General features: G+C 43.6%; 2 protein-coding genes across 5 annotated transcripts in view; one reads left to right on the top strand and one right to left on the bottom strand.

The window, feature by feature from the left end:
• The window catches only part of SFXN1 (sideroflexin 1), a 41,091-nt gene extending 36,471 nt beyond the window's left edge, over window positions 1–4,620 (top strand). For all 3 annotated transcript variants that reach the window (XM_049829227.1, XM_049829228.1, XM_049829226.1), the window contains exons 9-11: window positions 2,311–2,360; window positions 3,013–3,060; window positions 4,492–4,620. In XM_049829227.1, the coding sequence (XP_049685184.1) occupies window positions 2,311–2,360; window positions 3,013–3,060; window positions 4,492–4,588 (195 nt within the window). In that variant the 3' untranslated portion in view covers window positions 4,589–4,620. The remainder of the gene's footprint in view (window positions 1–2,310; window positions 2,361–3,012; window positions 3,061–4,491) is intronic.
• Window positions 4,621–4,742: 122 nt separating this feature from the next.
• Window positions 4,743–13,951, bottom strand: KIF20A (kinesin family member 20A). Of its 2 annotated transcripts, none has more exons than XM_049829222.1 (18): window positions 13,886–13,951; window positions 12,625–13,374; window positions 12,374–12,493; window positions 11,772–11,910; window positions 11,492–11,679; window positions 11,263–11,407; window positions 10,341–10,541; window positions 9,989–10,100; window positions 9,818–9,889; window positions 9,083–9,226; window positions 8,836–9,001; window positions 8,423–8,581; window positions 7,658–7,797; window positions 7,459–7,561; window positions 6,619–6,826; window positions 6,141–6,232; window positions 5,708–5,845; window positions 4,743–5,205 (listed from the first exon to the last, which is right to left on the bottom strand). In XM_049829222.1, the coding sequence occupies exons 2-18, from the start codon at window positions 12,643–12,645 to the stop codon at window positions 4,933–4,935; spliced, it is 2,421 nt and encodes an 806-aa protein (XP_049685179.1). In that variant the 5' UTR covers window positions 12,646–13,374; window positions 13,886–13,951; the 3' UTR covers window positions 4,743–4,932. The 2 variants fall into 2 exon arrangements, with proteins under 2 accessions (XP_049685179.1, XP_049685178.1); XM_049829221.1 differs by lacking the exon at window positions 13,886–13,951 and having other exon boundaries at window positions 12,625–12,714; window positions 13,199–13,610.
• Window positions 13,952–14,132: the final 181 nt, after the last annotated feature.

The following is a 14,132-nucleotide window of genomic DNA, read 5'->3' on the forward strand; positions in this document are numbered from 1 at the left end:
GATTTTGAGATCCAACAATGAAAGGAAGCAGTTAGAAAAAAGCTGATTCTCCTTATGGCTTTTGTTTTCTTAATTATCATTTCTTCATTTCTCTGCACTAACCACTAAAGATGTCATAAAGACATCTGGAAATTAAATCTTAATTCATCGAGAACTGCCTTCTTTCAGAGTTCAATGATAGTTCTCTAACACACTAAATTTTTCTGCTGTTTTGTACTTCTCCATTTTATCTCTTTGTAGGGATGTAGAGCCTGCATTTGAGTTTGGCTTTATTGTTTTACATTGTTCCCTGGGCAACTCCAATTCTTAATATCAACCTCCCAGTGTCAAGTATTTTACCTCACCCTCTTTCTTGATTAGTGCAGCCTGGTAACATTCTTGAAAAATAAAGGCTGTAACTCAGATCAAGTACCTTGGCAAAAAATATTCTACCACATGAAGTAGATGTTTAGTCTGTACTAGTAGCCACCTCTCTCTCTCAGATTAATGACGAGCTCTGATAAATCAAGGCATGAAACTATCTATTATTCTCATGACACCCTCCAGCAGTCTTTTCAGTTATGAAATATTTGGAGCTTTTCTGTTATGTATCTCAGGTCCCACACTCACATTGCAATACGTAGCATCCCTCTCGCTTAATTCTCCTCAGAGACTGAAGTCATTTGCACTACAGAATTTGAATTGTGTTCCCAAATACTTGTGGTATTCACCAATGCCACAATCCTACATACCTTTCCATCAGTCACACCATCTCATCATGAACTCTCCCAATATATAAACTGTAAAACTTTTGAGTGAATTTATCTCAGCTGAGAGTCAAATGAAGGTGTGTTTAGTGGAATGCCAGAACAGCAGAATACTGCTCCATTCACTCTTTATCCTTCTTGCTATTGCTGTCTTTTTCCATTTGTTATCTATTGTTGCAGGTTATTGCTGAATTGCACAGTTCTTCCTGCACTAATTTCTGGATTACAGATTGACTCAGGTGGTGGGGGGGGGTGGGGGGTGGGGAAGAAGCAATCTTCTACATCATTTCTTCTCCCTCAGGCTCTAGAGAAAGTTTAATCCAGACAGGCTTGTTTTCCATGCCTCTTACACTGCTGTGACCTTCCTTAGCACAAAGCTTTGTCCTACTGAGCTTTCTAGATTTCTTTTTTCTATTTCTACTCTCAAGTAGCGCCCATCTTTTGTTCAGCAGTTTCTCCTCTAACTTCTACAGCTTGAGAAATGCTGCTTGCAGAAAAATCATCATCTTTCTTGAAAACATCATCCACTGTAATGTGATTTTTAACTCATTAGCTGTTTTGTTTTAAAATCATTCCTGTTATCATAGCAGTTTTGTATGTCCTACTTACTGGAGACACCGATTTTGTTGTAGCAACAGAAGGCCATTGCAGCAGTGTTGTTTAAACAGGTCTGGCTTTATTTCATTAGTAATTAATTTCAACTGAAATTCTAACATGGGGGGGTGGAATGGATTCCTAAATAATTTAAAGGCCTACAAGAAAACTATCATATTTCTTGGCATACATTCAAGTTCTGCAAAAATTACAGTAATGAGGAATATGCTAAAAATGCATCCATAGGTTATGTGTTGCTTTCTCAGCTTTGTTTCCCCTATTCTTCTACCCTTTTTCCCCTTTAATAAAAGGTAAACTCCTGCAGAACTGGAGTGTACCAAACTGCTACAGGGGCAAGTTCCTATACACCAAAGCAAACCGTAAGACAGGAAAAAGGACTAAGAGAGGCAGACTTACTTACATTTTTTTCCTTGACACCTCCCTTATTTATGGTGGGTGGCTGTAGTTGCTGTTGCTTACAGAAGTAAATCTCCAGTTGCAAATTAAAACCATTTGATGTCACCAGAAATAGGAACTGGAACCAGATCTAGCTCTTCTTAGGGATGCCTGGGCAAAATTCACTGTGCCTTTAGGAAGCATGGCAGCACCACTCCAAATTTTAGCTGCATTGCTAGCTACTGTGGGCTGGTGTGACTCCAAGAAATAGCCCACATACTCAGGATCAGGCAGTAAGTAAAACAGTCAACCACCTAGTATACTTTCTAAGGGACACTTAACTCAGGATAACAGTGTACATTGGTATCACTGGGAATTTTCTTAACCACTTTTCAAAGGGAATGGGCTCTCAACTTGGAGCTCAACTTTAAGCTATGCTGGTAATTGTTTTGCCTTCATTGTGTCCAAGAGTCTTCTAGGTGCAATCTGTCTCTTACAATACAAGAATTCCAGGAAGCTGGGAAGGGGAGGAGAAAAGATACCATACTCACTGTGTTCGGTTTATTTTTAACAGAGGTTTCCTTGGATGAGTGCTCCCATTCAGGTTGGATTAGTCGGATTCTGGTAAGCGATTTCTTTGGATTGTGTCTGCTATTTTAAGAGACATTTGTAGGGGTTTTTTTGAGGAAGTAGCAATATTTGCACTTTGTTTAAAGGAAAAAAAGTTTAGAGAGTTAACAAGGCTACAGCAGTTGCTTCACTTCCATATCTGTAACTGATAATACCATATTAAAAAAAAAGCCATTAGAAATGAAGAAGCTGCCAAGAAAAGCAGAGGGAGAAAGAGAGGGAGTGGCAAAAAAAAGGTATGTAGCAGCTTGATTAGAAATGATGTTTTGGCTGCTACCTCCATAAACAATAATTGGAATCTAATACTATAGTTTGATGAATTCTTGAAACACTTGGTTAATGGAGAGTTTCATTGCTGTTGTCTAGCATTTTATGTTGTCATGCACACCAATGCAAAACACTGAAAGCACATCAAATGATAATTTTATAGACATTTGTAAGCACAGTATTGGTGCATTTACTACTACATAGTAGATAAATGATTTCATAAGGTATAATGCAGCGAGAAAGAAAGGTTACATAGCACTTCATGGAACTTTACCTCGCTGTACACAAAAAAGCTTTCTGCCTAGAAGGCCATGCCTAAGGGTTTTGGATTGTCCTTTAGCACCCTAAATATTTGTAAACCCATTTTTGTCTCCTCTAGTCTCGTGTTTGCAACACCCCTGTGTTGTGCACTATTTCCTCAGAAAAGGTACGTATTCCTGTTACATTATTCTTACTTTAATGTTACACTCCCGGATGCATGCAAGGTACTGCAAGACGACAGAAACAAGTGGTCATTGCCTCCTAGAGCATACAGTCTTAATTCCCATATAACAAGTGTGATAAACATGAGAATATTCAGAAAAGTAATAACGATGTTACTCAATAGTTGATTTGGGCTCATTTGTTTACATACACCTAGCAGCTTGAGATGCAGCTACCTAGCAATAATGAACAAGAGGTTTGGGTGAGTAGTTTAACCATGCTATTTCAAGATGAGAAGTTTGAGCTTGATAATACAGAGTTAAGAATCACTGGAATGATTAATTAAAAAAGGCTAATGTGGTCCAAACAATATATTCATGTCCAGTAAGGTTATGGCTTCATTACAGTCAGAGCCCATTTTATTTTCAGCTGGAAACTCCTCTGGTTATAGAGAACAGCACTTGACTATACATGCTTATTTGTAATTTGATTAATATTTTTCCATGAAGAATTTTTCATCAATACACAAATAGCTCGGTACTGAAAACTGTCTTAGAAACAATATTCATTATAGCTAAAATCATAATGAAACCTGGGTGGGTTACCTACAAATAAAGTTAGCTCAATTTGCTGTATGTAGTACAAGCAGGTTCTTAAATTCAACTAAGCTGTCCCTCTTGTATTATTAGTGGTTTTCTAAACTTGACAAGATGCCAAATGTAGCTTAAACCATGAAAGCTGGAGCTGAATCTGTTAAAATATTGAGCAACTAAAGTAGCTTTTGACTTCCAGAAAACAATACCTAATTCTCATCAGATGCAATTGTTTGAGTACAACAAAGCAGTCTGACACCACCTGTTTCCCTGCCTGGCATAGAACAGAGAATTGTAGTAACTAAGTGTCACTAGGCTACCTGGAGATGACTTGACAAACTAGCATAGCAAGTATGGTACAGTTCTTGATTTTAACCAGGACTCTCCATTTCATAGGAAGATTAGACCATTAACTGTATTTAAGAAACTGCAGCTGTTTAAATGACCTGGCAGCGTAATTCACTTTACTGTGAGATGATTCTCATAAAAATAAACCTTTTATTCAACTGAGTGAAATCAGGCAGTAAGTTAAATAGGCAAATACATTATATTTAATAAAAACACCTTTAGGAAGGTAACTTATTACCAGCAACAACCTGAATCAACTAAGTAGATTCCTGCCATCATGGTAGTACCAACAGCAATTTCTTGACTCTATAACTGCTTTTTAAGGAAGGATTCCTTTACCCCTGGTCTGTGAGTATGATTCCTTCATAAGAAGTTAAAAAAAAGATCTGAAAACTCTTTTCACAATCCAGGAAGTTTAACCAGATGCATCATCCATCTTGTTTTGCATTCAAGTGCTTGATATATATAACCATTTTACTGTTTCTTTCGCTTAGTTCTATGTCTGTAACACGCTTGGAGCCAGAATTGCAAGCCAAGATCCAAGAAAACAGCCCTGAACTAGAACGTGTATACTTTAATAAAGGATTATAATTCAAGGAAGGGAAAACACCTTTCAAGGAAGATCTTGTGGACTTATTTTTGAATTATGTGCCAGCATAGTTGAAGATGAGGACTCAGTTTTAACTTGTCCTTTTGTTAAACAACTTTGATCATCCACATTATATTTAAAGACTTTCCTCATTGTAGTGTTTAAATTACGAAAGGTCATTTTGTCCACTTTGGTATTGATTAAAAGTTTAACCATACATATCAAAAAATGTTTACATAAGCTCTCAAGCAGCTACAATAATAAAGCACACAAAAAAAAAATAGATATTATATTGGATTTGCCACCTGTTCCAGTAATAGTGGGGCATGGACCTCTTTGTGAAAAGTCATAGAGCAACTGAACGAAGTTGCCACCCTCTGCCAGCAACAGGGCGGGTAGCTGAGCGTGACAGAAGGTTGTGCAGGAAGGGCTTTTTACCAGGAGGTTGATTAGGTTGGAGGTTTTCCCTGTTGGCACAGAACCGTTTCTTTAAGGTAGATGTTGGAGGAGCCTGGAGCTTCTGCACAGTGTGGTACTGTTCAGCAATACAAGCTGCCTTCTTTCGCAGGTCTAGTTTTACCAGCATCATATTGTTCTGTAGTTCTGCCAGTGTTTGGTCCTGAGAAAGGGAAGGCAATATATATAAAGATATTACAAGTTGCCTCACTCCAAAAAACTGGATAAACTGCCTTTGCCAAAATTCATTAACTGGTGTGCTAAATACAGCTATGCATAAAAGCTTCTACAGTCAACAGTGTAGCAGTTCAATAACAACATAGGAATGGTAAGGCTAGGAAAAAGCTGAATCTGTCCTGCTGCAAAGATGCTGCCATAGCAACTGTGATAAAGTGCGTAAGGAAATGAGACCTCTGAATTCTCCTACTTTAAGTGCCAGCTGTCAGTTAACTGAACAGGGACAATTTGGGTCTCCTTTGGAGAGTTAAATATGCAGTCTGACTCTGCCATTGAAAAAATTAGCAATATAGCTCCCTTAATGTAATAGACAGTATGTATCTAAAGAATAAGTCATTTTTATTTGCAGCTGCAAGGTTATTCTGCCGATTATGGCAAAGTGCAGACTAAATCCTCCCATGCAACCCACAACAAAACAGACACATTACCTGTCTAGCCAGAATGTCATCACATGTACAGAGGGCTTCTCGAAGTTTCCCTGCACTTGTACTGTGGCAGCACGCCCTCTCTGCAGACTGAAGAGACTCCCCAAGTTTTTGTAATTCTGAACGCAGCAATCTGACATTCTACAGAAGAAAGACATTTAATACAACTGCTAGCTTTGACATTGCTCTGCAAACAAAGCCACTCCAGGGTAATTCAGACATGTGGTACTGAGGGAAGATCCCATCTTAGTGAGGTACACAGGGATCACAGATACTACAACCTTCCACATCTCTAGTAAGGGTTTGTTTTCAACAAACCCATTTCAACTTCAACCATTTGTTTAAAAAAATTGAAACAGCAGCTCCAAACACTGTTTAAACTGGCAATCATCCTGCCCTGCAAATGTTCCTTTCTGTAATGCAGAGATGGAATTACCTTCTGTCCATCCTCCAGCTTCCTGTCTACATCCACAGTAATGGGTTTGGCGGAGGGAGGTGGCTCCAGTAATTTCTGATACTTGCGCAACTCTAGGAACAGACAAAAAGTAGGGAGCAACAGTACATTCATGAGCTTTCAGTTTTTCTGAAGTCAGGACTTCCCTCAAGACAAGCTGCCACAGGCAGGCTGAGAAAAGCTTTGAGTTTGTACAGACATGCACAAACATTCCAGGCTTCTCCCTTTCAGTTATGCAAAGGGACTTTAGAATTTGAACAGGGAGCCCTAAAGTCCATTTTCATGTGAAAATGAAGTGAAACCCTGTCCATCCAGCACATTACTCTTATTGTCTACAACTCAGAATAGTGGTCTCAGGATGTCTGAATCTGATGTACCCTATTGAAAAAAAAGTTACCTCTAACCCTCTACAAGGATTGCTTGGGCATAGTTCAGAACCAGTGCAGCATCACTGCCTTACCTGCTGTTGCAGCATTTAACTCCATTTGACATTGCTCCAGTTTGGCTTTAGTATCTACCAGGTCCTGTTGCAGAGCACTTGAGGTAGCCACTCGCTTTGATCGACGCAAGCCTTGCCCCGAGTCCTTTTGCTTAGTATCCAGGCTCTCCAATTTTTGCTTTGCCTCCTGCAGAGCAGCTTGGAGCTCCTCAATCTTCTCATCACGCTCCTTAGAAAGCAAGTTTGTTCAAATATTCAACAAGATTTTCTTAACATGCCTTTTCTGAAACGTTCAATGTCTTTATTCCAGGAGACTTTCTCAATCACACACTTTCACATGTTGGACTAAGGCTTTAATGTCCTTTAAGTGAAAACAGTGACTTCATTTTCTGGGAGCCTAAACCACTTTTTTACAGCCCCTAAAGACAAAGGATTTTTTGAAAGTTGGCATCTTCACAGAGGTCCGCAACAAGTCCCAGAGGCCACTAAAATGCCATGGCATGAAAAATATAGACAGGCCCATACCCATTATCACAACTAAGAGAAGAGAAATTCACAGAACTTGTGTTAATCTGAAAAGTGCAAAGCAAGCCACTAGTAAAGAGAATAAGGTGGGGGAGAATCATGTTGAACAAATAGAGGAATAAGAATGGTTGCACATTAGCTTCCAGTTTAAGGGCTGAGAATAGAAAGCCTGGTGAACTACATAAAGGAGTAGACAAGAAGTGAAAATTGTGGATCAAGCTATCAAATATCACAAAAATACCAGAAAAAGCAAAATATTGCCTTTCAGTTTGCATAAGTCACCTTCCTGGACTCAAGTACCCCTTTCCTGATATCATTTCATTGCCCTGAACAAACCTGGATCTCCTCCTGGTAATAGTCAGTCAATGACTCCTTCAGGTTATTCAGTTTATCCTCATACAGTTCCTCCAGCAGCTCCTTCTGAGCATCCACATGTTGGCTACAAAGAGAACAAACAACTACATGTCAGAGTCTGGCAGTTCTTGGTACTGTAGCTCACCCTGAAAAAAGGGAGGGAGATCAGCCTAAGCTGTACCTGCACCATTGCTCCTTCTGTTGCATGTGCTCCAGCATCTCATTACAGATCTCCTCACGGAGGCGCATTTCTAGTTGCAGCTTCTCCTGCCGCTCTTGCACCAGCAGTTCTCGTGCAGCATCCACTACACGCAACAAGTCCTGCAGGAAGGACATAAACTCCATTGCGTGCACAACAGAATTAAGACCTAGAATAAACTAGGTGATCCCATATCTGTAGGCTGGGGTGATCTAGGTTTAAGATTCTTTTAGTCCTTGGAAAGAGAAGTTGCCAGGCATGCTCTTAATTCCTCTTCCATGAGATGGAGCTATCTCCAGAGCAGCTTCCTCTACTGCGCTGCCCAGGGCTGCACCTGAGTTTGCTACCTTGACACATTACAACTCAAGTCTCTGTAGGTATATGACTTTCATCTTGATCTTTCAGTTATTCCAGCTGCCTGCTTTGAGTATCTAGGAAGTTTGGTTATTTTTCCTCAATTTAGCCATCTGTTTTGTGTGCTTTCTGATCTCTAGATTTCCCTTGCAGAGTACTGTCCCTACTCCACAGATGACAAAGTGTTTCCAAATTAAGCATGTGCATCAGATTTAGACCAACTGTGGAATATTTTCCTCATGGATTCCCAATTTCCTGGGTCCCATATCCTTCTGAGGTTCTCCGTCATCTCTTGATATAGTGCCAAGCTCCAACCCCATCTCCCAGGCCAAAGCTAACAGTCATGTTCTTGCCCCTCTATCCATAAAGGCTGTAAAACAAATCACAACCCACCTCCTTTTCGTACATGGAGACATCTGCTTCATCCCCACTGTCTTCTTCTGATTCCACTTCTTCCTTTGCTGCTGCACCCTGGCTGGTTCGCCTGTTGTGCTCTTTGATGATCGATTGTATGGATGGGAGTCCCAGCTTTGTGGGAGGTGCCTGAACGAGCTGAAGGGGAAAAGGCCATAATTACCAGTCCATAAAGCCTGGAAGTTGTGTAGTCTTTAAACACGGCACTTCTCTGCAAACTGTCAACCCTTTCAGTTTAGCAGAAACTGGAAATACTGTAAAGGTAATAATCTCCTGGAGAAGCACAGGGAAGACTTGCAAGCATTCTGTCTGCCTCGTGATGGAACGGGGCCCATTCCCACAGAAGCAGAATGTATCCTGACCATGTTATGATCCTGGTGTGTGCTACTTACCTGGCTGGCAATGGCTGAGAACTTGGCTACATACAGAGTTTCATCATATGTAGATGCACACTGATTAATGTTGACAATCATGCAAGAGCGCCCACGCCCAGTGAAGAAACCCTGGAACACACGGGTTAACTTGCTGTCCCGGAAGGGAACCACAGTCTGCTTCAGTCTAAGGAGAGAGAAAAGAGTGAGCCCATGGGAAAGCAAAACAGCCTCCCCACACACTCCATTTGGAGTTGTGGATACTCACTTGGACTGCTGGTTCTGGCGGAGGGCAGCAATGCAGCGACCCAATGTGTGGAGGGAGGTATTGATGTTGTTTGCTTCTTTCATTCGGTCCCCACTTTTCTGGTCTTTGCAGCGCTCTGACCCCGCAAGGTCACACAGGGATAACCTGAAGAAAACACAGACGATATTCATATGACCTACTAGGTTTGTCTTCTATCCAGGTTTACAGTTCAAGACACCCTGCGATCACCTACCCTGATCACCTTCCCGGCTTCCCCATAAGGGCACAGAAAGTTCTTTTGGGGTGTATGGCCTATTACTGGACAGAAAGGCCTACCTTAAGTGTAGGGGTTACACAAGGTAACACCAACATGAGCTTTGCGGTGTCAAGTTCAAAGATCATTTGCCAGTTCTCAGGACAGCCACTTCCCAGGTACCAAGACAACCCATTTCCAGACAACTACATCCCAGGGGCAGGCATTGGCAGTACTCAAGTCAGCCCTGCTGCAAGGGCAAGGTTACTCACATTTACCTTGGTTCAAAAAGCCTGACAACTACCTCAAGTTGTACTTTGCAGTACTCCTCACAAACTCCTCAGTCAGTTCCAAGACTTAAGAGTGGGAACATTTACTTCTTCCAAGTACTTTCAACAAGACCTTCCTCAAGATAATTCCCATACCCCAGATCCACAACAAAAGAGAGAGGAAAGTTGAGTCCACAGAGAACACCCCCAAATCCTAGAAAGCATGAAACTTACTCGCTGATTTTTGGAACAACCTCACTGCGACCTCTTTGCAAGTGCAGAATCCGAATGGAGAAGATGCTGTGACTGTAAAGAAGGATGCAGGTATTTTAAAAAGGAAATGCAACCTTTATAAGCCTCTCAGAATTGTATTTCTGCCTAAACAACCCCTCTCCCTCCTCAGACCTGCGACTGGAGTTCTGGTTCATGTGGGTGCTAGCAAAACTCTGGTTTTTCCGACCCAGTTTCAGGAGCTTCCAGGCCTCGTCGGCATCCCGGACATTGATCCAGTTCAGATCTGGAAAACCAGGCATGCATCAGGCAAGGCAGTTAGGAGACTGGCAGAAAATTATCTCAGCCTCAACTTCACTATTGCATTTCCTTGACATTTAACAGATGTAACATTCCTGTAATCTAGAGACCTCTGAGGGGCCATAGAGGACATCATGCTGTCCAACACACCACTGCTAAGCCACCGACCCACTCAGTCCTCAAGTCACCCTAGCGGGCCACTAAAATATCTTTCAGGTAAATCTACCTTTCACATAGGGATTCCCAGTCTGGTCTTCACAGAGCCGCAGTGTCTGCCTCTTGCGGTTCTGACCAGGTAAAACTGGTTCTAACAAGTCATAGATTAACTCATTGTAAATCTCAAAGAAGGAGACCCAGATGGAGAACTGCACATCTCCTGTGTTGGTGAGTGAAATGCGATCCAAGTCAGCCCAGTGAGGGCCCACTTCTGGGGAAAGAGAGAAGACAAAAAAAAAAAAAAGGAAAAAAGTCATGACTGCAGCTTTTCACAGGTCCAGCCTGAATGGTTTAGCTATAGAGTGAGATATCTTTCTTCAGCAGGAAGACTACCCCAGACTCAAATTATTCTATATACCTCCTCCCATTTGGACCTACTAATGCCTGTCCCCAGTGAGACAGTCTAAAGTTTCTGTTACCAGTATGCTCCTTCTTATATATTTAATCTTGATTCCAGAAGTGTAGGATATTTCAAACATGAACTCTTCCCACTTTAAGTGAAGTTTTAGTCCTTGTTACCTCAATCACTCCATAATTCTGGACACCTAATCAGCCAGTAGTTCCTAGGTTTTAAAGTCTGGGCACAAGTGCTCAATGCAACATGTCACTTTAGCACCCCACTTTCTAGCTATCCCCATCGCATGGCATTCAGCTGCTCAATAACCATATCGCTTGAATGAAGTAAGTAGGCATCAGGTAACTTTTCATTTCACAAGGCTTGGTTATTACACAGTGGTGAATTCTTCATATGTTGGCAAGACATACATGCAAAGTTCTTCAGCCCTGACATCCTTATCTTTCAAAGGGAAAATTCATGAGACTACAGCACCTTTGCCCCCTTACCCACAACACAGCATCCAAATAGCCATCACCCTTTCTTCCCCCATCCTCCAACAAGAAGCAGATAGTACAGAACAGGCTTCCAGACTTACCTTCTGTCTGGCTGATGTCTGAATGGTTGGTGAGCTGGCTAGATGAAGAGAGGCCAGCAACTCCACTGTCAAAACTGCCACTGGTAGTGGCCTGGAGCTGAGATTCGGCACTGTGACTCCTCTTGAGCGGTGTCAACAGCTCCTCCTAGAAGGAAACAAAGAACATGAACATGTATGCAGTATGACACCATCCTTTCCCTATCACTAACCTCCTAGAAGCCACACTTACCTCCCACAGACCCCCCCGCAGCATGGTCTGCTTCTTGGTCTCTTCCTGTCGCACCTGCCTGCTGTCTAGCCAGATCACCTCATTGGAGAGGGAAGGCTTCAGATCCATAGCTTGGTACAGCCGGTCACCCACACTGTTGAAGATGACTGCTAAGGAGCGAGGCAGAATCCCCCCATCTTTATTGCTGCCTAAAGCAAGAACAACAACAGCAAGCTGAGGATTCACATGTAGAAGCAGACAACTCCCTCAAACAGCTATTAACACCCCGTGTTTTCCTTACCCTGAATAGTGTGAGTCTTCCCTGAATTGGTGATGCCATAGGTGTAAACCAGCCAGTTCTGCCCATTCAGTACATCCTTTACCACCTGCTTCATTGTCTCATCAAAGAACAATTTCTGCCCCACATCTGGTCCAAAGATCTGCAAACAAGACACATGAAAATTGGCCTCAGGTAGATCTTTCCTATCTTTTGACTGCTGATGGTTGTTCAAGTGATACTATGTAGTCATTTGTTCCCTCCACTAGCCCCATATCACTAGCAACAGACCCACCAGCAACTGTAGTCCAAGCACCCTTCAAAAACAAGCTGTTCACTTGCTTAATCCAGTAACATCTGATATCACTACGGCTTCTAGTGCATTTAGAGCCTCATGAACAAAACAAGAGTTTGGCATTTGCTGCCAAAAAAGTTGTCAGGATCAGCTTAAAGAGAGAATAAGGAAACAGCAACAGAAACAAACTTAAGTAGAGAGGATTATATGAGACTACATAGTTCAAGCAGTGCATTTGAATCAGTGTGTATTAGTAGGCCAGCTATTCAAGCTGTAAGGCTGGTTTGAGCTCAGAAAACTTCCAGATGGATTGCTTGTCCCAGTTACCTACCTGGGTGAAAGAGAATCTGTGCGCTGCTTGTCCCACTCCACGTTCTGTGCTCCGCATGGTGAAGGAGTCCTTAGGGGCTTTTAGAAGAAGAGTCTCTGAATTCTCAATGCAGACACAGCCCTAAAGAACAAATAAACCCCCATAATTGCAATGGCTTACAAGATGCCGTAGCGTAGACAGCAAAGGATAATAGCATCTCCCAGCAGGCACACAGGCAACCAGCTCAGAGACTGCTTCATTCAGTGTCTCACCTGGTCTTCTCCTTTTTCCATTTCTGTAGATTTCAGAGGTCGAACTCTCAGATACACCTTTAATTTTCCATTATTATCTTCAGCTACAGCCTGCAAAAATCAGAAGAGGTTAAATAAGGTAGCCAGAGAGGCAGAACACAACCATCCATCAGAACACTAACAGGAACCACAGCATGGAACACATGGGTGGTTACCCCAACTAGTACTCAGCAACTAATGAACACTTTTCCGGTCCCAAAATCCTTAGCAATGCCAAAAGCTTTCTTAGGCATTTCCAGGCACGCCAGCATTTCTTTTGTTTGTCTAGTGAATCAGACAAACAACCCAAACACCTGACACCAAAGCCAGCCCCCAGAAAAAGCACCACACTAAGAGGCATCATGCTAAGAGGCCCTTACTGAGCCCTTCATAGTACACTGCTCATAACAGGAACTGCTGCCCCCAACACAACATTTTGTTCTAGCTTCTTCTGAAGAGTCTCTGCTGGCCCTGCATCACAACACCTTTGTACAGAGATGCAGCAGCCACAAGTCCAAACACTGCCCTGTTTGTGACAGACAACCTCCAACCTCACCTGCTGGGAGCCGTCCAGATTTGGAGAGATGGCAGAGAACTCCGACAGCAGGTCCTTGCGCACATCAGCCCCAAACCCTGTTGCTGTGGATTCAAGAACAGGGGAGGCTGCAACATCATCATCAGACAACAGCCCTGGGGAGGCAAGTGCTTGCGCCATGGCGTCTCACACAGCTCCTGGAGAAAGAGGGGCACGGTGAGGATAGGGTGATGTTACAGCAGTCTTCCAGGAGTCCAAGCTTTGCTCCCCACTACACGCAGCCTGCCACCACTACCGTATCTGTCCATTCCTCGCAAACACAGAGGCTGCCACATGGAAACCTCCCCTCCGCACACACAGAATGCCGCTGCAAACGCGCGCACACACACACACACACACACCGCCACACAGGACCCCAGACACACCACCTACACATACGGACATCCACGCTGGACCCCACCACACACAGAGACCACCACACGAGAGACCCCCCTCACACACCCAACAGACATAACACATACACAGACCACCACACAGGACCCCCCCCACACGCAGCTCCACACAGGCCGCCCCACACAAGACGCACCCCCACGCCCCCCGGAGACGACCGCCACGCGGGCCCTGCCCACACAGGCACGGACCGCCGCACAAGAAACCATCGCCGCCGCTCCCCACAGGCACCCCCATCCGCCCCTGACGTTGCCAGACCGCTACAAAGGCCTCCGCTCCTTGCCCGGACCCGGCCACGCCGCGGCCCGCTCCGGCTGCTCCGGCTCCACAACCTCACGCCCGCCGCGCAGCACCTACTGTTGGGGTTTCAAACCTCGCCGCCCGCCCGCTCAGCCAATGGGGACCCGCGCCTCCGCGGCCGCCAATCAGCGCCCGCCGTGGGGCAGCAGGGGCGGGGTCCGAGCGCTCGGCCACCCGCGCGCCCGGGGATGGCTTAGGGGCGCGC

The sequence above is a fragment of the Accipiter gentilis genome, chromosome 26 (genome assembly GCF_929443795.1).
Source record: "Accipiter gentilis chromosome 26, bAccGen1.1, whole genome shotgun sequence".
Classification (NCBI taxonomy): Eukaryota; Metazoa; Chordata; class Aves; order Accipitriformes; family Accipitridae; genus Astur; species Astur gentilis.